The sequence below is a fragment of the Stegodyphus dumicola genome, chromosome 2 (assembly GCF_044657685.1).
Source record: "Stegodyphus dumicola isolate Sdum_Otavi_A_Nest chromosome 2, ASM4465768v1".
NCBI classification, from domain to species: Eukaryota; Metazoa; Arthropoda; class Arachnida; order Araneae; family Eresidae; genus Stegodyphus; species Stegodyphus dumicola.
The window spans coordinates 110,727,107-110,753,684 of record NC_140769.1 but is presented as its reverse complement, the minus strand read 5'-3'; the positions used below and the strand labels follow the sequence as shown (position 1 = coordinate 110,753,684).

Here is a 26,578-nt window from a genome sequence, read left to right as displayed (position 1 = left end):
TTCTGCACATGGAAATTAAGGACTTTTAAGGACCATTAATGAAAAAAATTAAGGACCTATGAACAAATGGAAACTGATTAAATTTAATTAAAAATATTATTCTATGCCTGAATTTCACTTTTGTAATATCATCTTAAAAATAAAATAGATAAGTAGTATGCATTATTACTAAACATGAATTAATGAACATAATTATTAATAACTTTGAAAATAAAATAAAACTTCATGCAGTTTACCAAATAGCATTAAATATTTTACATTTATAACGGGTTTGACATATTTGAAAGAAGATATGTGACATTTACGTTTTACTAATAGTTAGCTTTATGTTGATTTTTTTATGCCTCATTTTGGCAGTCTAGAGGAGAGGTTCTCAACTAGTGGTACCCAAGAAAAAAATAAGTGGTACACAAACAAGCAAAGTATTACCGACTACCGACTGTCATGTATTTGTGCCAGTGTCCTGGAACGTTTTTCAAACTATAATTTCTGCCACAAGATGGCACTGTATGTCCATAGGGTTTCAGGTACATGTACATTAGACCTTTTACTCGAAATGAGAGAAGCATGACTCACATACACATGTTTTTGATTATATAAACAAACGGGGAACTAAATGTTTCCGAATGGCGTGATTTATTACGTCTCTTTAAATCGCACTTTTATTCGCACGCGGTAGTTGTTTATTGTAAGTAGAAGTTTTATATGCGCTAAAGCGTTGAGTATTTCGGTTTGCAGTTCAGTTTTTAGAAAATAATTAGACCTTGTTAGATGTGAATTCTTTCTGTTTTTACCGTTGCAATGTCGAAGCATCGAAAATGTTTAACAGAGCATGAAATAGCAGAAATGATGCAAAATATTTCAGATATTGATTCTGAAAGATTAACTGAAAGACATTTTCCAAAACTTTGTTCAGAAGAGACTGATAAGAAAATGAGACGACGATGCTTCGTTTGTTCACATTCCCGGAAAAATCCTCCAAAACGGCAAATGAGTTATTATGAGTGCAAGGAATGTAACGTAGGACTGTGTGTAGATCCCTGTTTCCAAATTTTTCATACGAAAAGAGAATTTTAAGTAATATATTTAGTTTTCAGATGTATAATGTTAAAAGTCATAAAATGGTGAGTAATTAAAATAAAATGTGTAAAATATGCATTTAAACAAGAAATAAGGTAATTAAAGTATATATATATAAATATCTATAAAGCATAAGCCGTTTAAATACTCTATAGAGCATTATGCGTTGATACTTCGGAAATTTCATGGATTTAGGCTTAGTACCAAAATAGCTCCCGGCCCTGGAGAGACGCTCGCGTAAGACACTGCCGGCCTCCGAGATAAGCGCGCGTTTTCACTACCCGGCTCGAAGGGGTTAAGGACTCTTAAGGACCGTACGAACCCTGTATTATCATGCACAGTTCACAACAGATGGGATAAGCAACAATTTTTTAAATGAGGTGAAAGATCTATAGGGATTTAACTGCTTTATTTTTGAGAGGTCCAAAGATGAAGAGCTTTCAAGTACAATAAAGTTTCAGAAACATAGAAAGCAATTATTAAAAAACCATGACCTAAACACAAAAAAGAAAGCTATGTTACTCGAAATTCATTCCATCCCAAATATTACGATTTCAAAAGCTGACAAGATGCCAGAAAACCGCCACGAACAAAAACACTTGCATGAATGGTGTCGCTAAACTCTTAAATGAAGGCCTATATAACATGACCCTAAAGATCCTTCAGCTTTAGACATTTCAAAATTAAACACCGCAATTAAATCTTCACAAATCCTTCCAACTCAGGCATAAAAATTAATTTTCAGATATAAAACTCCAGACTGCTTCCAACAATTTTATGAAATCTGTGAAAGTGCACAACAGTTGAGAGGTAACTATTTGATAAAAATACCATATTAATTATTTTAAAATATCTTTGTAGTTGACTGTGGTAGTCGTGCCGAGACAGATAAGCATCGTTGTGTTAAACCATAGCGTAGGGTTCAGTTGCTTCACACATGTCACCGTCGATCGACGCATAGATGACACCCATTTTTTGTTTGTTTAACAATAAACTTTAATAAGTAAACAATTCTTGATTATTATACATTATATGTACAAGCATGAATAGGTAAGTCCGGCATGGTCTCCGCCGGATGAGAAAAAACAATCTCTCCATGACGAAAGAAAATGGCGATTCTCCCCCGCCAAAAAAAAAACTCCCACCGTCCCGTCCGACAACCAGGGTGCCAAGTCCTCTTCGCCCCCTCGTCTTTTTGTTCGTCCTTTCTCCTTCCGTCCAACGAACCACCTCTCCGTCGGACCAATTATTTCGCTGGCTAGGCTTTTCCTTCTCCTTCTCGGGTTATGGGCATTACACGCCCCCACCAAGATGAAGATTTGCCTCTTAAAGGCTAATTTTCACAACAGGTTCAACCGAACCGTTCAGCGTTCATTAGAAATAATGTAGAGTTCATTAGATACAAAACCCAGCGTTCATCCTAATCAATTCCGAATTCGTCAGAATCAGAGTTCAGAGGTTTATTAGTTGACACACTTGATTTCATACAAAATGTCAAAGTTCCTGATGGCTGACATGGATACTGAAATTTTTCAGCCCCCTACCCGACCAGGTGCAGGGGGTACTTAGAAACCAAAATCTGATCAAGATACAAAAGTCTTCTTACCATGTTTTTTCGTTTAACAAATACAAATATTACACTAAACATAACTGCATAAATACATTCTACATTAGACAAACATTTTTTTGTTTACCAACAACATTTAAACAAATTATCTCGAAAAGTATTTTAAGGCAAGAATTACGAACTTCTGAATATCTGTGGTTCCCTTTTTTTCTTTTTAAATATTACTAATATTCACACCAATCGTGACAACGCATCTGCGGCTCGATGTTGTACTCCTGGACGATAAGTGATTTTTAAATTCCATCTTTGCAAAGAGAGAGCCCAACGCGTTAATTTTGGACTCCTAGGTGTAATTTCAGTGAGATATTTCAAAGGATTATGGTCTGTAATGATTTCCACCGTCCCCCCGAAAATCCACTTATCAAATTTCTTGAGCCCGAATAACACTGCCCAGGCCTCCTTTTCTATGGCTGCCCAATTCTTTTGAGCCCCAGAAAATTTTTGGGATGCAAAAGCTATTGGTTTAAAATGCCCTTGTGCATCTCTCTGAGTTAGACAAAAACCGACGGCCACATCTGATGCATCAGAATGCACCTGAAATGGAAAATTAAAGTCAGGCGTGGACAGAGGCGTCACCTGACACAGCATATCTTTCAACTTCTGGAAAGCCGCGTCTTCAACTTGACCCCACCGTACATTATTCGGCGCATTCTTTTTCGTCAAATCCGTCAAAGGTCCAGCTATCTCGGCATAGTTCGGGATATATGTGCGATAAAATCCCATGAGACCCAATACCGAACGGACTCCCTTTTTATTCGTGGGCCTTTCTAGCACTTTAATTGCTGCAATCTTACTAGGATCTGGGCCGTGTTTGCCGTTTCCTATCTTATGTCCTAGGTAATCTATTTCCTTAGCTGCAAAATCACACTTACTGAGCCTGACAGAAAATTTTAACTGTTCCAGTATCTTAAGGATCGTTTCTAGATGCTTCAGGTGTTCTTCAAACGTGTTTGAAAAAATTATAATATCGTCTATATATGCTTGGGCGAAATCGCTGTACCGGAAAAGAACCTTATTCATTTCTCTTTGAAAGGTACCTGACGCTCCTGCCAAACCAAACGGCATGACGTTCCACTGAAACGTCCCGTTGTGAGTTGAAAACGCTGTCAGTGGTTTACTTGATTCCTCCATTCCGATTTGCCAGTATCCTCTACGCATATCTAAACTTGATAGCCATTTTGAATGCCCAGCCACATATATTAAATCATGCATATTCTTCATAGGAAATGCCGGCACTTTAGTGATCGAATTCAATGCCCTAAAATCAACGCACATCCTGATTGTCGCATCTTTCTTGACCACACACACAACCGGATGGGCTATGTCCGCTTCCGACGGTTCAATGAGACCCAGCTCTAGAAGTTCCTTGACTTGTTTGTCCACCTCCTTGCGATATGCCATTGGAATGTCATAACAGTGAGGTTTTTTCCAGTCTGCTCCAGGCATAAGATCAATCTTATGTTGTCCTACTCTAGCAGGTTGAACATGTCTCAAAAATAAGTTCTTGTACTTTCCCAACAGTAGTTTTAGATCATTAATCTGCTTGTTGTTAAGATTAGTGGTACTTAGATTATTTAACATACTTTCAAAACTACTGTCCTGGTCTAAAGTAGAGGGAATATTATCTACCTCCCCGTACTCTTCCCCGTCAAACATTACATTGATTGCATTTGACCGCACAATGAATTTCCTTATTTTATTTTGATGTACATGCTTAATGCTCCCGTCTGCCAGTTCTACTAAAAAAGCATGTGGGTTTTTCCTTTCCTTTATCACTGCAGGACCCAACGAGCATATAACCTGTTGCTTGAATCAGGTATGAGGACTACAACCCTATCTCCTATTTCAAAAGTTTTACTCGAAGAGCGCAAATTATAATACTGCGCCATCCTACCTTGTTGGATTTCACTCGTAAGATCAGCTTGCTCAGCAGCACGTTTCAACCGCTCCTTCAAATCTTGCAAATATTTATGAATTGGCTTCAGATCGAATTTTAATTCGTCATGCTCCCCTAACCATGTAGATTTTAAAATAGATAACGGTCCTTGTGGGGGTCTACCATACAATAGTTGGAAAGGTGATACCCCTGTAGTACTGTTAGGTATTTTCCTGTATGCCCATAATGCGTAAGGTATTTTGGACATGCCAAGCTCGACCTTCCTCTCTAATAATATGATGCAACATACGTTTCAAAGTCTGATTAAACCTTTCGACTAAACCATTTGACTGAGGATACATGGGTGTCGAAAATCTCGGACTGGATCCTAATCTTTTCTCAAATTCCCGTGTTAAGTCTGCGTTAAAATTGGTACCATTATCTGACGCAATCACGTTAGGAATTCCGGTCCTGGAGAAAATCTGCAGCAACACGTCGCAGGTAGTTTTTGCCGTCAGACTGGTTAATGGCACTGCCTCGGCCCATCTAGTATGCTGGTCCACCAAGCACAAAATATATTTATGCCCCTTCGAACTAGGAGGATCTATAGGTCCGATTATATCTACATTGACAACCTGAAAAGGTAACCCTGGTCTTGCTACTGGAGTAATTGGCGCTCTGTCCTTCCCTTTCACTGGCTTTGTTAATTGACAACTTTCAAATGATTCGCAAAATTCCTGGACATCTCTTTTCACGTTTTCCCAATAAAAGGAATAACGAATCCTCTCTAATGTTTTTTTAATTCCCATGTGTCCTCCAAACACTGATGCATGCGCGAGCTCTAGAATTTCATTCCTTCTGCATTTAGGAACAACTAATTGCTCTGCACTCTGTCCCAAAATCTTGTCCCGATGAAAAAGAAAACCGTCCCTCACAAAATAATTTCCTTTATCCGTTTTCGCTCTTTCCCACATCTTAGATAAGTCAGTGCATTCTTTCTGTTGCTGACGAAACTCCGTTGTCTGAGATAAATTAGTTGTTTTCTCCACTAAGGGCGCTCCGACATCTGGGATAGCAGCTACGTTGCTTTGAATGTCCGTTTCTAACTTACCCTGAGGTGTTTCTGCCTCTCCCACGTTCGAGGAATCCTTCGATTCGTAGAACCAACCACTGCTACTTCCGTCTCCGTTGAACTGTCGATCTTTACAAGTGTTTTCGCCCCGTAACATATATAACACCTGTGGGGGTAATAAAACATCTTCAACTAAAGATTTTGCCACGGCGCAAAGTATCTCCTGATGCACATTTGTACCCTTTCCATTAATTAGTGCTAAAGGTAATTTTATCAACTCACACTTTCTCGGCGGTCCAAAAATCCCCTTCAAATAAATTGCCGATCCGCTTCCAGATCTAAAATTTGGAATTATACTTTTCTTTACAACCGTTATCTCACTGCCAGAATCGATTAATCCGTTACATATCCGACCGTTTACACTAACCTGCACTCTATCCAATTTGCATAACTCCTCTTCGATTGATTGTCTAGAAATTTCCTTACCAAAATGTCCAGCTTTGGCAACAATAACTCTATTCTCTTGAGTTTCGCTAACCTCTCCGCCATCTACTGCACTTGCTCTGTTCACTTTCGCAAATTTGTCCTTCGTATTTTTATTTTGAGGGCAATCGCGCTTAAAATGTTCTCTTGACCCGCATTTGTAACATGCGAAATTTTTCTGAGGAGAGTTTATTTTGCCTTTATTTGACACTGTTGAAGCCTGCTTCTCTGGACCAAGTTTATAGCTTTCTTTTGGCTTTACTTTAATCCTCTCTGGTGATACTTCCTCTTTAATAACATTCTCTTTCCTATAACCCTTAGCGTAAGATTTCCCCGTAGCCGAAAAAAACATATCGCATTCTCTCGCTAACTCCTTTGGTTTCCACCAATTTTCACCTTGCTTAATACCAATATGAGTAGCAGTTTCCGTATCGAGCGTTTCCATTAATCTGTCGCAACTACTAACTGATTGACAGTTTCCAGATCCGTCGCTCCCCTCAATTTGCAGTAATAACTCCACATAGAATTTAATCTTGTAGCAAACTGAGTAAAATTTTCCTCCGGGTTCCTTTTAGCCCGCTTAAAATTTTCCAAACAAGTCTTAGGTGAAGGTTCATATTCCCGAAGCACTATGGTTTTCAAAGCCTCGTAATCCTCGTACTGTTCTTCCTCTAAATAAGTTAAAAGATGCGCAGCTTTGTCTCCTAACAAACACATTAACACCTTAGATTTTAAATTATCCGCTACTTTCTCACTCGCGAGGGCCTTTTCTAAACTGTTAAAAAAATAATTCCAGCCTTCTGACCCTGTGGGAACCCTCACCGTCAGCAATTTTATAGTTTTCACAATTTCATCCAAACTTTTAACTCTGGAACTCATTGTCGAATCCACCAGACCTTCCGAATTTAGACTCCGGTTTTCCGCTTCGAGTCTTAATCTTTCTAATGCTATCCGTTCGCTTTCTATGCGTAATCTCCCCTCGGCTAGCTCGATATTTTCTTTCTATTTCCTCTCGGAAATGATCGAAGTTAACAGCTCTTTAACTACATCCTCTTCGTAATTTTTACTTCCTAGAATGATATTTTTTAATTCGATCATTTTTAAATCATCCGAGACAACTTCCCCTAATTCATCGGCCAGAAGTACAAGATCGGCCTTCTTTCCTTTCATTAAATATGCCATAATGAAATATTAAAACAATATGCACAGCAATAAAATCAAAAACTTCACTGATAATTACTATAACATAAGTCATAAAGTATAAATACAGCCACTTATTTTTGTAAAAGAGATATACAAAAATCAACCAGTTATTCTAAAAAAAATTATTTTATCTACTAAAATTTAAATATACAAGCATATATGCACTCTAATCAATTATCTGAGCTTTTACATACTTTATGAGTTGATACAAAAAATGACATCTGTCAGTTAAATGTTACAACAATCCTTTTAACAAATTTTAGTACTTTACCTCAGAATAACTTTACATTTGATATGAAACAGTAATAAAACCGTAAATAGTATTTGCAGTAAGAAAAAATATCACTGAAAATTACTCTTCACTAAATACACAGTTCCCTAAATTATTCATATGACAAAAACACATACAAAAGTTTACATACATAAAATATATATATAACACTTAAATTCTACCGAGCTTCCACCATTTCCGGAGCTCCAAAACCAGAATTTCAATTGACCTGTGTTATGATACCCCTAAACTTTTGTATCCTGACGCAGAATAATTTTAAACTTACAGAAAAGTAATTTAACTTCAGATAAAATTTCTCCTACAGTTTGCTTTACAATCTTGCACCTTTTAGCCGTACCCAAACAAAAAAAAAAAAAAAAAAAAAAAAATAAAATACCCTGCATCCGATCGAACAGAGAACTAAAAAAAATCAGTACTCACCCCTGCGATGAAGCATTTGAACAATTCTTGATTATTATACATTATATGTACAAGCATGAATAGGTAAGTCCGGCATGGTCTCCGCCGGATGAGAAAAAACAATCTCTCCATGACGAAAGAAAATGGCGATTCTCCCCCGCCAAAAAAAAACTCCCACCGTCCCGTCCGACAACCAGGGTGCCAAGTCCTCTTCGCCCCCCTCGCCTTTTTGTTCGTCCTTTCTCCTTCCGTCCAACGAACCACCTCTCCGTCGGACCAATTATTTCGCTGGCTAGGCTTTTCCTTCTCCTTCTCGGGTTATGGGCATTACAATCTTCTTAAAATAACCAGGAAATTTTGAAGCTATTTTGTACCTCAGTTGCATTCATATTTAGTACATATTAGTACTTGATTAATACTTCATTTATACTTAATTATTCTGAATTATGTGTAAAGTTTATTTGTAAGTTTTGTAATGTAAAGACAGGAATATTTAAGTAGTAATTTCATTAATGTGGGTAAAACTGGTGGGAAATAAATTGTAAGTTTTATTTTCACTGTTTGTTATCTATGCAATATAAGAAAAGTTCCTGAATTTAGTGCAAGAAAAAATAGATTGTAACTTCGTTCATTGACTTTGTTTTTATTTTAGTCTTCATTGATTGAACAATGCTCTCTTCTTCATTTGCAATTAAATAAAAAACAAACACTACAAAAAGAGAATACACAGAACTTAGTTCTAAAGAAGCACTTTCAGCAACTGAACACTACTGCCTAATTAAGCTGCAACTAAACAACAAGTATCCCAAAGTTACTTATTGTTTAGTTGCAGGTAAAAAAAGCAATATGTTTCTCTCTTGAAATCTTTCTTTTATATTCAAATATATTATAAAAGAAAGATTCATATAGAAAGATTCTATATGATTCCTCCTTTTAGTTGCAGGTAAAGAAAGCAATATGTTTAACTGTTGAAAGCATTTCTGCTAAATAAAATCTGTGCCAATACCACTTTCCTCACATTCAGTGTTACCTGAAATGTCATTGTTTCCCAACTCCAAAATGCTAAATTTCCCTTTTTAAACAAAGTAACAACAAAATAAAACACAATTACCTCAGCTGCTTGTCTCATTTGTGAGATAATATCTGCAATCAGGTCATCACTATCACTGATTAAATCGACATCTCTTCGTCGTTTCCTCTTAGAGCTCTCTTCCTTCTTCTTTTGCATCATGAGATCGAAATCTGATATAAAATCTTCCCTGTAAACAGAAATTATTCTTGAGATTTTCTGTGACATATTATACACTTTTTTGGTACTTATATAGCATGGAAAAAACACCGTAATAATTCATAAGCTCCATTTCAGTGTTACTGTATACTATTTCAGAGTTGGTATTAACATTCAATAATAAAAGAATAATATTCAATCAGAAATAATATCATTTCACAACATATATTTGCCTGCACTTACCTTGCATCCCACTCAGACAGCTAGAAAGGTTTTAAAATGCAACTATTTCCAGACTTACATAATTTAAACAGCAACAGAATGTCTCTAGAATTCATTCGCTTCATTGAAAATACAGTGGTGCCTCACACAACGAACTTAATTCGTTCCAGGAGCAAGTTTGTTATGCGAAAAGTTCGTTATGTGAAACGCGTTTTCCCATAACAAAACATGTTTAAAAAAATAATTCATTCTGTAGCATAAAATATGCTAAGATGACATAAAGATAAATTTTTTGTTATTATTTTTATTTAGATACATCTAAAAACATAATTTTAAAAAAAAAAAACACACATTTTTTAAATTTTAAGACAGACTAAGTAGAGTCTACCGAATCTTGCAATCTTCATCCATTTTCTGCTTTTTCGCCGATGGTTTCATGAAAAACCTGTCCAAAGTCTTTTTCTCTTTTCTCCAACATCTGCCAAAGTTTTTCTCTTTTCTCCAACATCTGCTGGAAATAACGGACAAGAGTATCGGAGTAAAGATCGTTGATCCTGTTTGCTTCAGCTGAATCCGGATAGTGCACATTGGTAAACTCTTGAACTGCTTTCCATTTGACCAGGATGTTCTTGATGTCAGCAGTTGGGATTGGTTGTTTGTTTGATTGTTGCTCCTCGTTATCAGATGATGCTTCCCTTTGAGCATTGTCCTGTTGCTGGACCAGAAGTGCTTGGAGCTTGTCAGTTGTCAGCTCTTCTTCGTGTTCCTCAATAAGCTCCTCTAAATCCTCTTCCTCTACCTCTAATTCCAACCTTTGGGCCACTGTGATGATGTCCTTCACTCCTTCTGTATCATCAACTTCTTGTCAGCACTGCTAGCCTCACCATGCATAGTAACGCTGTGGATTCCACACCTTTTCTTAAATCTAAAAAACCACCCCTGCTGGCTTTGAATTCTTCTTCATTATCTTGATTGCTGCTACTTCCAGGGACGTTTTTCTTTAGATCATCATAAATTCTCTTGGCTTTGTGACAGATAATATCTTGGGTTGTTACGTCACCTTTCACCTGCCTGTCCTTAATCCAAATCGCTAATAGCCTCTCCATTTCCTTGTGGATTGAAGACCTATGTGGAAGCTCGGGCGAAGCAGTCGTGGAAGCTCAGGCAAAGCGGTCGTGGAAGCTCGGGCGACTTCGTTGTGTGAAACGAAGTTCATTGTATGAATCATGAAATGAAGTTCATTGTGTGCAGCGTTCGCTGTGCGAGGCGTTCTTTATGCGAGGCACCACTGTACATATAATAAAATGTCTATGCACAAAGCCAAAACTATAAAGTGACATTTTGAAGAATGAGAGAAGTTGTGTTTTTTTTTTTTTTTTTTTTTTTTTAACCAAGCAAATATCAAGCCTTTGCATATGATTTTTTAAAAGAAAAATTCTGCAAATTTGAGGTTCTGACACAGTGACAACAAAATGTATTATCAATCTGAAATATTATTCAATCAACTAATTTTAACAAATGCAAGTCTAGTTTGGATGTCTGCAAAAGAAAGAGCAAACATTTTACGATTGTTTTTGTGATTAAATGTTTGGGAAGTTTTGAATCTGAATTTATAGGGTAGCAAAGCATATGAGGACTGTCAGCTTGAGAGGAAGAATGCCTTTGTAGAAGGATTTTCTAAGGGAAACTGACATGACTATATGTCACATGTGGGAAAAACACCGATATCATTTACCAAGATTTGAACACAGATCCAACTGCCAACCTAGTGGTCCAAGCCCTGTGAAGTTCTGCAGACACATGATTTGGAAAACTTTTCATGAACAACATGTTAAATAATCAACAGCTGGTCTGATCTGATTGTATTCTAGTTAAATGTTTTAAAAAGCCGGATTTAGAGTCATATTAAACTAAACATACTAGTACATCACCCAAATCATTTCTCTCTTAATCTGGCAATAGTTAAGTCGCAGTTGAAATCGCATTACAAAAAGACAATAAGAGCTGGAAAATTTTAACACAAGGCATCATATACGAGCAGCAACTTGACCGGACTGTTTTGTATAGTGGCAAACAACATTAAAACTATTTTGCCCAAAAGGAAAAGTTGTCTTCATAGAGAATCTTCAATAAGAAACTCATTCATAACATGATAAGGGGGGATGGCTCAAAAGAAGCTAATATGGAATCAGAAAAACACCCATACAACAACATGTTTATTGGGATTGAAATCTAGGTCGAACTATCAATATTCAGCATTATCAGCTACTGGAGGGCCAAATAGCATTGAAACTCATAGAAGTATTACTTTATTTATATACTATCATACCTGCCAACCTCTAAAGATAAAAATTCAGAAGATTTCTACCCCAAATTCAGAAGATTTCTCCAAAATTCAGAAGAACACGAAAAATTAATATCATGCTTTGATATTAAAAAAATAACAATTTATACAAATAGAAAAAAGAAAATTGTACTTACATTAGTAAATCTCAATTAAGTAGTAACTAAAAAATTTATTAATAAACATAAAACAAGAACTTAATGTTACACAAAAAAATTATTGCAATGATTTAGAGTGCATTTTTTGGCTTTAGCCAAAAATTCTTTGGAAAATTTCCTGTCATAACAATTAGTTTCCTCATAACATTTAGCAATTAAAATTCTAGAGTTTTTGGTGAAATTGAAGAACGAAACATAGTTTTGTTTTTCTTCACAACACTGAAGACTCTCTCGCACTCAGCATTACTGTGTGGAATTACGGGAATAGCACTTAAAACTCTTGCTAGTCTATCATATTTTGGTGTTCCATCAGCTCTTTTTATTCTTTTTAAGGTAGCAACGAGGACATCAAGTCTATCTTCTCCAGAACTGGCAAAGTCTTCAAACTGTGCAGCAGAAAATTGGTTCTGTAGTTCATCTAAAGCATCATTATGGCATTCATTTTCTTTAATTGTTAACAAAAATGGAAATTTATCAATAAAAAAACGAATCTACACTTTCAAAAATCTTAATGGTACTTAACACAAAACTACAATATGCTTTGTTCAAATCCGAAGAAATAGACCGGCTAATAGAAGACCGTTTCTTCTTCCCTTCAACTTCTTTAACAAAGTTGACCTTTGAGGAGTCTTCTAAGCATTTTCTTTTTAAAGGGTTTGATTCTGTGTGTTGGCTTTTCCCTTTTAAAGCATTTTGATTAGAAGCAAAGTTGGTTTTCGGAATCTTATATGCCGACAAATTTGATGGGATCTGTGGTTTCGTTTTGGTCTCTTCGTGGAAATATTTTAGCAATGCATCCCACTGTTCAATAAACCTTCCTAGTGCTCTGCCTAAGGACAACCATCTCGTGGATACGTTTCAGAATTTTTCTCATTTCACCAGAGCACAGTTCTTGCAAATTCTTTAGGTTTTCTTTCCTTTTTACACTTTTTTCCAGATAGAAAAACACATCAATCAAAAGCTGGTCAATATTTAATGGTAAAGCAGCTGCAGCTTTTTCTGCTGCCAAATTAATTAAGTGGCATGGGCATCCAATAACAATTAATTCATTTTGTTCTTTTTTGAGGAAAGGGGGCTACACCCTTTTTGTCACCCACCATGACATGAGCATTATCTGCACCAAATGAAATGCAGTTTGATATTGGGATGTTAAGTTGTTTCAACTCATTAATTACCAATGAGGCAATTATTTTCCCCTGTAGCGTCTCCATTTAACAATGGAAGACGCAAAAGATGAGTTTTCATTTCATTAGAAACATCACAGAAATATGTGACAACGATGGGGTAAAGCTTCCAATCGCTGTCGTTGCTGCCATCGATTGACACCGAAAATGCTGAATTCTGGAGTGCAGCTATCGTTTTACTTTGTGCATCGCAAGCAATTTCGTTCACACTAGAAGATGTTTTCATGCGAGCACAAGCATATTTCTGAGCAATCTTGGAGTCGGGAAACATCCGTCTGAAAAGTCGACCGGCGTGATCGGCAGCGCTTAGTGGCACGTTGTGTTCGATGAGGAATGCAGTAAACAAACACTCTGCCAAAATGACATTGGCATCCGAATTCGTAGCCGAATCTGAAAAAAAATCATCCACTTTCTTTGACGTTGTCGAAGCCGAAGCATTAACTTCATGCTTTTTAGACTTAACATGCTTCACAACGTCGCTTCTTCCACCGTGACTTATTATAAAGTCACACACGCACACGTTGCAAAATGCATAGTTATTTCCTTTGAAGGATTCTTTAATTGTTGGAAATTCGGCTTTGTAGGCAGCTCGAAAATATTGAGAATATGTTTTTTTAACTCATTTCGTAACAACGACGTATTGAGAAAATTCGTAGCACGTGCAAGCCCAAAAAAAAAAAAAAAAAAAAAAAAAAAAAAAAAAAAACAGGATGCAACAATCCACGCTCGCTGAGTAATTCCCTTGCTGTTGAAGCGAACGTGAAAAAAAATAATCTGGCGCCCACAAAGAAAAGAGTGGGAAAAACAAGTTTAGCGTATTGGATTGGCTGGTTAAGCGGCGAGTTGGGAGAAACCGCAGGTTACTGGATTCGAAGTAGTCGGTAGTTGGCGGTAAAACACGATGCAATTGGCAAAAAATTCTAAAATTTCGACAAAAATCACTAAAAACACTTGAAAAAGGAAAAAAATCGTAAAATCGTAAAAATTACGAAAAATTTGTAAAAGTTGGCAGGTATGTACTATACATAAAAATTTCTGTCTTTATAAATATAATTATAATAATTTTATATTTATATTTCCAAATATAATAAACATTAAATGTACAGGACCTAATAATAGACATGGAAACTACTTTCAACTACATATATCATTTGGAAATCACTGCTTGAGACATGAAACTTAGAACACAGGTCCATATGACACACAAAGAACTTTAAGGCATTAGATCCCCCTTCCAAAAAAAAACTGAGAATGACTGATTTATGAGAAACAAACATATAAAGTCATATAAAATTCATAAGTATCAAAGATTTTTGAGGGATGGTTAGGTTAGGTTACTGAATACAGCAAAGCCACAAAAGCTATCTACTTAAAAAGAGGGACGTCTTCATGGAGGACTTTCAAAGTGAGGTCGAGTTCGCATGAAATTGCAGTCAGGAGTAAACTTTATGTTTATAAATGCTACTTTTTATTTGAATGTCTTCCTTTCTTTATAATCACAATGCACAAAGTTATCTTCATCACTATAATCTTTAATACATATGTCTACAAAATTCTGCATATTTCTTCAATTTCACTAAATCATGACAGAAGTTCTAACAGGTATCACCTTCTTTTTCACTAATCTTACCACCCAAAACTAACAGGGAAACCTATACTGCGGAGAATTATGCTGAGAGGAGCAGTTAATGCATTATTATGTAATTAAAATGAGTATATGAATATGACTTGTTAATATTGTATTTCCTTGCATATTACCTCCCCCCTTTTTTAACTAATTTTATTGTCTGAAAATACTAATCTGTGAAAATCTCGATGTTACATCATCAGTTTGTGGAGGAATCCATTTCATAATAAACAGAACATTGTAAAATCATGCTAATAAATACAATGCTTCTAAATCATATGCTAAAAATACTTGGTTGAAAGGTATATGAGTAAATAAAAAGTTATTAAACATCCCATCTAAATAGCAAAATAACTCAGTATTTTATCAAAAATAAATCCATAAAGTAATGAGCATTAAAAGTTAGTAAAATTAAGTAACATAGATATTCTATTAATTCACCTCATTTTCCTGTCAACATCATCATCTGAATCATCAGATTCAACTTTCTTCTTTTTTGAAGGTGGTGGCATTTCTTCATCTGCAGGTGGTGCAGGCACATCTTCAATTATCCCACCAGCTTCTGCTTCAGGCTCTTCCTTGTCTTCATCTGCAGCTTCATCTTCTGAATCGGACATGACTGAAAATGAAGATAATTGCACATATAATACAGATCACATTAATTTCTAGTAAATATATCAAAATATATACAAATAGAAAAGTATGAAGTAGTATTCCCAAACATCTTACTTTACACAAAAATTTGAATGAAAATACAGTCTAATCCAAGAGTTTCATGACACTCTCAAATGAATACTTTTTTTCGCTGGTCTGACATAACATATCAAATCACTGGCAAATTATCTAACACTTCTGATTGACTTCTTCAGCTTAACGATAACATTTTATAAAGATTATTATCTGCTGCCAACTTTCTGAGAATAAAAATCAGGAAAAAGCACAAAGTGAGTTTAAAAGAGAAAACTAACTGAATCTGAATGAAATGACTCTGAATGGTAGACAAATCTAAATATTTTGTAAAAATTTAAATGGATAAAAAACTCATATATGAAAGCAGAAATTAGAGGAAAAAAATTCTTTCAATATACTTATAGTTCCCTCACATATAAAGATAAATTTGAAAATTACATTTCATAACATTTATTACCTTGTTTCACGAACAAGAAGAAAAAAATTACCAAACACAAAACATTCAGACATTTTAAAGCATAAGGGTGGGCTAGTGTTTCATTTTCAAGTTATTTTTTGGAAAATAATGCAGTTTTAATACACCGTTGTTATTTTAACGATTTCATGAATGAGATTAATGGTTCTTTATTAAAACAAAACAAAAAAAAAAAAAAATTACAAACCACTGAATCAATATTTCCATGCCAAAATCACCAAGTTTTTAAAAAAGTTATTAAGTCTAATGATGTAATATAGAATACTTCACATTCCAGAAAACAAAGAACTTATTTTTGATATAGTTTTAAAAAAATCCAAATGGTAACTGAAATATCTGCCAAAAATATGTGCCTAAAAAATAAAGACTCAGTGACAAATTGGCATAATTTTTGCTCTCTTTAAAAAAACTGAAATATTTGCAGAAAAATTAAGTTTGCATACAAGATTGTAGATCAAAACTTCACTAGTATTCATAAAAATTATGAGCTGATAGACATGACAGCCTTTAAGACTATGCAGCTCTCCAACAGTGTTAAAAAAACAAGTAATATAAAAAGACACATCACAGACATTAATGATATACTCTACAATTACTACAGTATATATAAATTGTTTTTACAATCAAGAATGGGGATACTTTTGAACTAAAATGCCCATATTAGTCATTGTAATGGTTGTGAAAATGTCACCAATAGTCTAAATGAGTCATCATAATTTCTCATACTTTTGGAGCAATGGATTATGAAGGTACTGTTAGTGGTGTTTTTCGATTAAAGCCATTCATTCCATTTGGTGCATTTTTTGTTTTGGCACATTTCCTCAGACTCAGGTGTCACCAGTTTGATTTGGCTTCTTTCCTGATAATAACTGTAGTTATAAAAATCAATCATACAATGTTTTTCTTCAAATCTTTTTTCCTTCTGCAACAGATTTCATAATTTGGGATAGATAAAGAAATGGCTACCTTATGTCTTCAAGAATGAGATAAAGAAAGGTTGTATTCTAATAACTACCTCAATATACAATGGTGTGCAAAAATTAAGGACAAAGTCGGAAAATTAACATATCAGCTGAACTAAGAGGCAGAGCGCACAGAAAGACCAATCAGGAGATTAAGTAAGGTGATGCATGGTAGCACATGCGCAGATATGCAGGTAGACGTAACGGGGGAGTGTCTGAGTAGTATAAAGCATGTTGTCGGTGTAAGATCAGTATTTCTGGCAAAGAGATTACACGCCGTATAGCAGTTAAAATCACACCGAGTTGCTGCCTCAGCGAGAAATGGCGAATAATCAATCTGTTAGACGACATCTGGATGCTTTTACCTGAGGACGAATCATTGGGAAGTTGTAGGAAGGCTGCAGCGTGACAAGTGTGGCTGCAGAGTTCGGAATTGCTCACAGCATCGTTTCACGACTTTGGAGACAATTTCAAACTACAATAACAGCTATCCGAGGGTTTAGTAGTGGTCGTCCACGAGGAACCACACCTGCAGATGACCGGTATATTGCCTTACAGGCCAGAAGAAACAGGCGGCAGAAATCGCTAGACACATGACACAGGCGACTGGACGACCAATATCACGTTTTACCGTGGCCAGAAGACTGCACGGTGGTGGTCTGTTTGCACGACACCCTTTACGGTGTGTACCTCTTACGCCTGCCATCGGAGAAGGCGTTCTCTGTGGTGCCGGGAACACAGGAATTGGAAAGACAATGAATGGGGATGAGTACTCTTTTTAGATGAGAGCAGATTCAGTCTGAGTAGCGATTCTCATCGCATACTCATCTGGAGAGAGCGGGGAAGCCGCAATCATCCCTCGAACATCATTGAAAGGCACAGGTATGGAGGTGGCGGTGTTCTCGTTTGGGGAGGCATCACGCTTGGTAGTCGTACAGACCTTCACATCTTCGACGCAGGTTCAGTCAACGGGACCCGTTATTGTAACGAGATTCTTCTTCCATATGTGTGTCTTTTTAGAGGCGCTATGGGTCCGCAGTTCCTTTTCATGGACGACAATGCACCATGTCATCGCACAGTAGCTGCCGAACAGCTCTTAGAGAGTGAGGATATTGAACGTATGGATTGGCCGGCATGATCCCCGGATCTTAATCCCATCGAGCATGTGTGGGATTTTCTAGGCAGACGCTTGGCAGCTCGTACCTTACCACCAGTAACGATTCCGGAGCTTCGATTAGCGCTGCAAGACGAATGGGCAACAACTCATTGACACCCTCATTCTCAGCATGGGCAGACGCTGTGAAACCTGCCTAGCAGTCAGGGGAGATCATATCCCCTATTAAAGACCGGATGTTTCTTGCTGGACACCCATCACAGGGATGTTTCGGCCTTCAGTCGCATTGCGCTCCCTGCTACTTTTTCAATAAAGCTTCTTTTTATCCCTCTGATTTCTCTTTTAGTAAGTGTTGCTTACATTACTCATGTCCTTACGTATTGGGGATCTTACGGTATTAAATGTGTTGATTTGGAAAGCTTTTGTACAAAGTTATATTGAAAAAAACCGTCTCGTCCTTAATTTTTGCACACCAGTGTATATGTAACTCACACTCAAAATGACTATGCAGCTTTCACACATGCTGGGAAGAAAAGTGTACAAACACAGATGTGATTTGTGGGATTCTACATTCCTTTCATTACTGTCACAAGATACTATTGTCTATTAAGTTTTGCAAACCAAAGCTAGCTTCAAATTAATCACAATACCATGGTTTACTAGAATAATAATGATGATATAAGAGAGGTATGTGCCAGTTCTTTATCTCATTCTAATGTTAAAATCAATGGGCACAAGAAAATAATACAAAATAGAAACTTATCCACAAAAGGAAAAAAAAGAAAAAAAGGCCACAATGCGCTTTGAGGGAATTATGTTATGCAATTAGACAATGTTCCTTGCTGCTGTTCATAATCATTCTATTTCACGTAGTATCAAGCCAAAGCTGTAGGGAAAGAAATAGGTCTAAATGCAATTACGTGGAACCAAGAATGTGTGGTACAGCTTTAACAGAAAAGTACCCTGATGATTCTACAGCAAACTGCATGTATTAAGACATGCCAGAGTTAATCATCTTTGAACTGAGCCAAGTCTGATTAGATATCACAAGAAACAAAATTTATTAAAAAAGATGAATTCAAGACAGCAGTCCAAACTGGAAAACAACTAGATTATGAAACATTAAATTATTCATAATCATACAAAGATAGGATAATGTAAAAAATAATGCATTTAAGACAAGAGTAATGTGAGCACATCTACTCATATACTTTTAAATCACATATACCTTTCCTTCAAATAGCCCTTGTGTACAGCTTCACCTTAAACCATCAACGAGCCCGCCTCTTGGAACGAAATGCTTTGAAAATGGCCGCGTTGTCAGACAACAAACCCTCCAAACAAAATCGCTTTCGTTTTCTGAAATCTCTCTAAGATGGCCCAGCCTAAGGCAGTATGTTTGCTTCCCCTTAGTGTGATGGATAAGCCATAAAATTGCCTCCCCAGTATTGAATGGCAAGAAGTAGTTGTTGCGTTTAGTTTCGTCTCCCTCCTCTTTCTTTGTACTAGTAGCCTGTAGACTTGTTTCTTTTAATATGTGACAGGCAAATTTTCCGAAATTTTTTTAGAATTTTAGCTTCTAAGCTTGTAAATTTTCAATTATTCGACATGTTTTATTGGGCAGTATTTTAAGAAAGTTCATTATTTATTTTGTTACACAATTTTTTTACTATTTACTTATCTATTTTATTTAGTTTTAGTAGGCCAATTTATTTTGGGAAATTAAATTTTAATCCATTCTTTTAGAGACTCAGTTTTCATCACATTATAAGTCTATATATATTTACGATGAGAGTACAATATTTATCAGGAATTTTTGGAAAATTTGGCATATGTATTTATATTTTAGCGTTGAATTTTTTCCACAAGTTGTTCATTAACGGTCGAGCTCATCCTCGTAAACGCTTGATCTTTTCAGCATGGAATTGGCAAGCAATAATCTTCCTAATATTTTTCGGGATTTTATAGCAATTTCTAGAATTTTGGCGGTTTTCTACAAATATTTTGGTAAGTTTAGCTATTATACAATTGCTACTAATGTGGAATTTAAAGCCAAAAATGTATTCCTTCATTGATTTGAGAGATCGCATTTCGAATTTAAACGGAAGTTTAAATGAATTTGATACAATCTTACCACAGACTAGAAAGAACCATTTCTCCGTGTTGGATGGATTTTTCTCCCTTTTCTGCATTTGATACATTAAATGCATAAAGCAGACACGCACAAATAGAATTTAAATAAATTTCTATTTTCATTTAAAATTTTTCATTATTAGCACCTCCCGCAGTTTTATGCAATCATAGGATTTTCCGAATTCTATTAGGTCGTTAACATAATTTCAAGGCCTAATAGAAAAGTGATAATATGTCTTAAGTACCAATAGCCAAGTATTTGTGATTAAATAAAAATAAATATTGAATACCAGCCGCTTTTTTTATTTTTATTTTTTTTTACTCATATAACAAAAGATAAACAAGAATACTATTACATCTAAGAATTATTTAGTAAATTATTTTGCTAATGTTACATGAATGAGGAAACACGGTAAAAATGTTTTAATGATTGAATTCACCGTTAAAAATCAAACAAACCCCAAAAATTCTAGCCATTGTAAGCTACAGATATAGTGGGAAAAATTCTCATTTTACATAATTTTTGGATAATTATGTTAAATACTTTTACGTTACGTTAAATAATTTTTTACATTAAATAATTTTAGATTTTGATTAACACAATCGATGAATATGGCAGAATAATAGTTTGTTGGGAACGAACATTGTAAATTTCAACATTTTTTAAGTAAAGTTTTCAAGTATTTTAAACCAAACCAAAGATTATTAAATTAGTCTTATAATATTTACTGTTTGTTTTTCAGTGTTCTGAATTTGCATTTTAAAAACATAATTTAAATAATCTTTCTTTATGCTAGTCGCTTTTAAAATGTTTACCTATGTAAACACTTACTAATGTTTAATGTAGCAACTTTGTATGTACTTAACGAAAGACTTAGAGGAATTTATAAAGAAAACTAATTCACATGGAAAAAATCACAAAATCTTCCCTACAGCCAACATATTGAACAGAAACCAAAGCCAGGTCAAAATACTTATGATCATCTCTTTTATCCACACAACCATTGGTAAACTTTTCAAACTTATACTTGTTCTTATTGCACTTATAAACAGAAATGTGAACACTCAGATACTGCGCTTGTTAAAGTTAGTACAGTCTGTGGCTGATTCTATATCTGTCGAGGTGTTTTCGAAAAAAACTTGAAAGATAGTAAATTACGTTATCTGCTGAGTCATCGAAATATTATATATTTGATTATTGAAACTGAAAATTTTATAATTTTCTATAAAACTGCAATGGAATTATTGCATTGAGCAATCTTCAGTGTGATGTAATTAGTGTCCTAAATATAAAAGTATGTAAAAATCAAATTGGGAATTACAGCAAATCAGTCCATAGAAATATGCTATGCCTGTATTAATCTAGTAGCAATCAATTATTCATGAATATTATAGTATGCATGCCATATAATGATTTGTCAGCAGTACAGGAAACAATTTCGATATGTGTGCCTTTTCTTTTAACATAGCGTTTCTCTCGTTACTTTTAAGATAAACATATAACTTGAAATAGTTTTTCTTCCTCCAGCTTTCACTTATTTATTTCTTAAAATATCTCCACTAAAATCAGAGTGATATTATCAACGATTTTTCTTTATATATAAAATTTATCATTTATTATATAAATAATTGAAATGCTTAAATTTGAGATTCTAATAAATATTTTATAGTAACTCTCTGAAAAATTTAACTTCTTTTAAAATGTATGAAAATGAATAAAATCGTTTATTTTTTCCAGTCTTAATGATAATAAAATTTTAGAATCATCAGTTACATATCTGTATTGATTATGAGAAATTATCTCATTCTTCTTTGAGCTAGAAATTGTTCAAAGGAGCTTCTTCCAGCTAGAATTTGAACTCGGGGTGTAAGTGATAGTAGATCGGACTATCAGTCGGAATGCCTGTGGTTCGTATTCCGCTGATAGGATAACGGATTTTTCTTTTTTTTTCTCGTAAAAACGCTATGTCTCTCCAATGGCACCCCAATGAAAACATGTCAGACGATAATTCGTTAACACATGAATTATTCCGACAGTGTCTCGTGCTTCTTCTCTCTCGCCCTTTAAATGAAAACAAATAATAAGGAATTATGCCATTCTTACTATCTTGTTATAAATGAAAGTCCTTCCAGTTAGAATTTGGAAGACCTCCTTATTAGAAGCATAACGAGGGCACTGCTGAATTTTCACATTTCTTGCTTCGAAAAAAATCCAATGTCTCTGCATGGTATCTTTCTGTTTGTGCAGCATTTGAAATTATTCCGCTTTTGCAAATTTTTCAAATTTACTTTTTCTTGTATCGTTTTTTCATTTGTCATACATTGATAGGTGAAACAATGCAGATTTCTGTCTATTTTCTTAAGTTTTCGTATCGGCAGCAAAATATACTGTTGCATTTAAAATTGGTTTTAATGCTGAAAATGAATTTGATTGTTTGATTCTATTTTTCCTTTTTCTTCCTTTTAAGGTTTATTTTTCTTCCATATATTTATTTATTTATTACATTTTATTCTAATAGTCTCCCAAAAACTAAAGTGATAAAAAAGTTCTTTGATTCCAAGATGAAAGAAACTTTCATTATGCTTTGAATTTCTTCAGCAATCTTTCATCAGTAGGATTTATTTTCTTCTTACACCTACCGATACTATGTGATTCTATATCTGTAATATATCTGATTATGTATGTGTGTGTGTGTCTCATGGTTTTATTGATATATATATATATATGTCATCAATGATATATATATATATATAATTAATGATATATATATATGCATTCATATTTTAGCATATGTATATATTAGAATGCATATATATATATATATATATATATACACATTTCATTTTACAATTTTATAATTTCATTACACAAAAATTTTATACCTTAGGGAGTATATCTTTTATAGTAGATTTTGGGAATGCTTGAATTTTGAGTGAAAAGGAAAGTCACGATTTCTACTACTTTACCCCATTCAGTGCTTTTCGCTTTTACTGAGGAATTAACATCATAGGGGGGCTGTTTTCGCCCAAAGGTTCGGCCTTTGTGGGAAGGGTTAGGGGAAACCGGAAAAGCAAGAAATAATTTTTCATTCATGAATTGACATTTTCAAGAAGCATTGACTCTCAGTGAGTAAAAGACAAACATCTGGGAAGATGTATTCTGGGAAGATGTATTTAAGCATAAAATGGTTTTCGAATTGAAATAACATTAATTTAGAGAAATTTTTATGGATGCAATATATAATTTTGAGATAAAAGTAAGTAAAAGAGGGCGATGTAGAGTGATTTCACTATTCGACTATTCGATACACTATTCGACTATGTTAGAGAAAGGCCTCAAACATAGTACTGTCGGCCCTGTGTTTAGATTTGCTAAATTTATTAAAGCACGTGATATCTATCTACCAAGATAGAGATATTCTACTTCCGATGAGCTTTCTAAGAAACACTTACACACATTTAGTTTACATGTTGAGAAATATCATAAAAGTTCCATGCAGTTGATCTATTTTGTCGCTGAAAATAGAAGCCAAGAAGAATCGATAGTGTTCTCTGGCTTCAGGCAACTAGATTTCTCACTTTGAATTTGGAACTAGAAATATAATTACAAATGTTAGGGAAGATCAAAATTCATTATTTTTTCACACATGTAAAATCTGGTTAAATACGTTTTCTCGTTTATAAATTACAGAAGATTTTTCAATAATTCCTGATATTTTAAAGGAAACTTTTGATATATTTGTTTCCTGTAACAAGTCTAAATAATCATTCATTAAAGCCACACTAATTTTAACGATCTGAAAATTAACAAATGAGTTGAACTCTTTCATAATTATAATAAAAAACTTAATTTGGGTTTAAGATTACCTCAGAAGTGAATTTTTTTAAATTTCGTAATTTAGATGCCTTACAATCCAACAGTTATTTCCCCTATTAAACTACGGCCATATTAGTGGCCGGTAAATACTGGTAGTTCGACTTAGATTTACACCCTGACGAACAAATATGATGGCTGAATGGTATTTTTCCATGTTTTTTCCTATGTATAACATGAATATGAAACATTTCTCATTAAAAAGTCCTCTACGAAGGCATATCTTTCCTTAAAAGCAGATAGTCCTCGTGTGTTTTGCTGTATTCATGTAACCCTAACCTTCAAACTACGGCACCTGTCACACTAAATCAAGATGAAAGGTTTCTAAACAAGATTTTTAATCGGTCTGTGGGCCCCAGTGGCCAAGCGCTAAAACCGCTGAGTACTGGTAATTCTACATAAGTTCAAATCCTGGTGAACACGCTTGTTCGGTGAAAGTTTTCTACGTTCAATGTGAAGGAAATCTAGTTCTCCTTAGAAAGTCCTCCCTGATAGTTTCCGTCCTCTTGCGCAGATGCCAACTCCATTAAATTTTCTGCATTAAATACAATTGTAATTCTTTCTTTTTAAAGAAATCTCAGGGGAAAAAATTTTAAACAACAGATCAAGTGCGATTATGAATTATTATTTTAAAGCAGTTAACACTTTGAGCGGGAAGAGCATTTTTAATACGCTCATTAACAACCCCTCCTCTAAACTGAGATCAAACTGTATCGATTTCTACAACAATCTATATAAATACGTTTCCAAAAAATTCTGCTAAATTATTAAAAGTTGTATTTGTAGAGCATTTATTAGTCAGATTTGTAACTACCTACTCAACTCTTGGTTTTCATAACCTATAAGGTATTTTCTCCCGCCTTCTTAGCATACCTTTGTGGTGTAATGGTCAGCATGCTCGGTGTGTATTCGAGAGGTCCGTGGTTCGAGTCCCGGCGAAGCATTGCTCCTATTTCACATGTCCTGCTTCGAAATAACCTAATGTTTCTATAGTGGCGCCCAAACCAAAAAAGGTGGTGGATGATGATTCTCCGCCGCAGGGATTTGGCGATTCGGTCCCCTTATCCCCAGTCACCCTTTAAAAGGGGGGGGAGTATATACAGTATTTTTTCCTGCCCTTTTAGCATGCCTTCGTGGTGTCAGTACGCTCGGCACGCATTCGAGAAGTCCGTGGTTCGAGTCCTGGGTAGGGCATTCCTCATTTTGAATGTCTCTTGCTGTTAAAAAAAATGTATAATGTCTCTACAAACCTTCCATTCATCAGAATAGTAATAAAATCCCTACGCATAGGGGGTAGGGGGAAAAAGGAATTTTAAAGAAAAGATTATTTTTACAAAATGACACAAAATTTCTTGAGACAGTATAAGTAGTTATATAACTCAAATAGTTAAATATTTGACCTCTCTTAATTTTACTAATATTTCTGTATAGAAATAGAGCACAATTAAATATCGATAATAAGTATCATAGATAGTGGAACACATCGAATGAGCTTCACAATATTTTCAAAAGCAGCCACTTTGACAAATGAACAAAATTGTCGGGAATCGCTTATGAATGTCGCTTACACGTTTCATAATGCCAAGACTGTTATAAAAATAACGGTTATGCTATATCAACAACTTACCGATCTTTCCAAAGTGTTTAAAATAGAGCTGTTCCAAAAATTGTATTCAGTTCATTCACGGTGTTTAATCAAAAGCTCGTCGTTGATTTTTTAACTACTTCTCGATAAGCTATTGAGTTCAAATTTCGTACACAGACCGTTTACGGATGATAATAATTCGATTTAGAGTTTTTAAAATTTAATGTTGAAGTAATATTTTGCGCATATTTCCATTTAAAGAATAAACTAAAAATCTCAAAATTTCTAAGTTTGCATCATTTTACATAGCGTAAAATAGCTTTTGAAATAAAATTTGCATGAAATTCGTAACCTAATTTCTGATTTCGGGGCGAATTTTGTTTTAAATTTATATATCTTTTCGATTATTTGAGGTAAAAGGATACTTGGAAGTAAAAGACTAAACCAAAAGTAATAATAATAATAATAATAATTTATCGCATGGATTAATGATAATAAGAGATTACTTAATAGCCTCTTTGCTAAATTCCTGTAATAACAAGAATAATAGGTTCTTAAATTACAAAATCAAAAAATTGAATCGCATTGTCAGACGTATAAGATTTATAAATTTATCAAGAGAGCCTCATGTTTTTATTATTCGTGATATAAATTTGTAGAAGAATTTTTTAAAGAGAATTATTTAATCTCGTATTCCCATTAAATTACACGATACATTATTTTTAGCCGAAAGGACTTTAGCCGAGAAGGTCTTTTAACTTCATTTTGGCATTTTGCTTTGAAAACTATGTCAGTTCAATTTTCAAACTGTTGCTACCAAATATTACAGCCCTGTATTATATTTAAAGATATTAAATAATGGTTTTGGTTTATTAGATTACCGCAAAGCACTCGAGGGCTATCTGCCTTGAAATTAAATAATGAATAACCTGCATAAATGTATGTATGTT

At 34.7% G+C, this 26,578-nt stretch overlaps 1 protein-coding gene across 1 annotated transcript in view; it reads right to left on the bottom strand.

The window, feature by feature from the left end:
- LOC118183105 (uncharacterized) overlaps positions 1–26,578 on the bottom strand; it is a 109,365-nt gene that overhangs the window by 22,658 nt on the left and 60,129 nt on the right. The window contains exons 9-10 of the mRNA XM_085811028.1: positions 15,237–15,414; positions 9,144–9,291 (exon numbers count right to left, since the gene is read on the bottom strand). Coding sequence (XP_085667154.1) covers positions 9,144–9,291; positions 15,237–15,414 — 326 coding nt within the window. The remainder of the gene's footprint in view (positions 1–9,143; positions 9,292–15,236; positions 15,415–26,578) is intronic.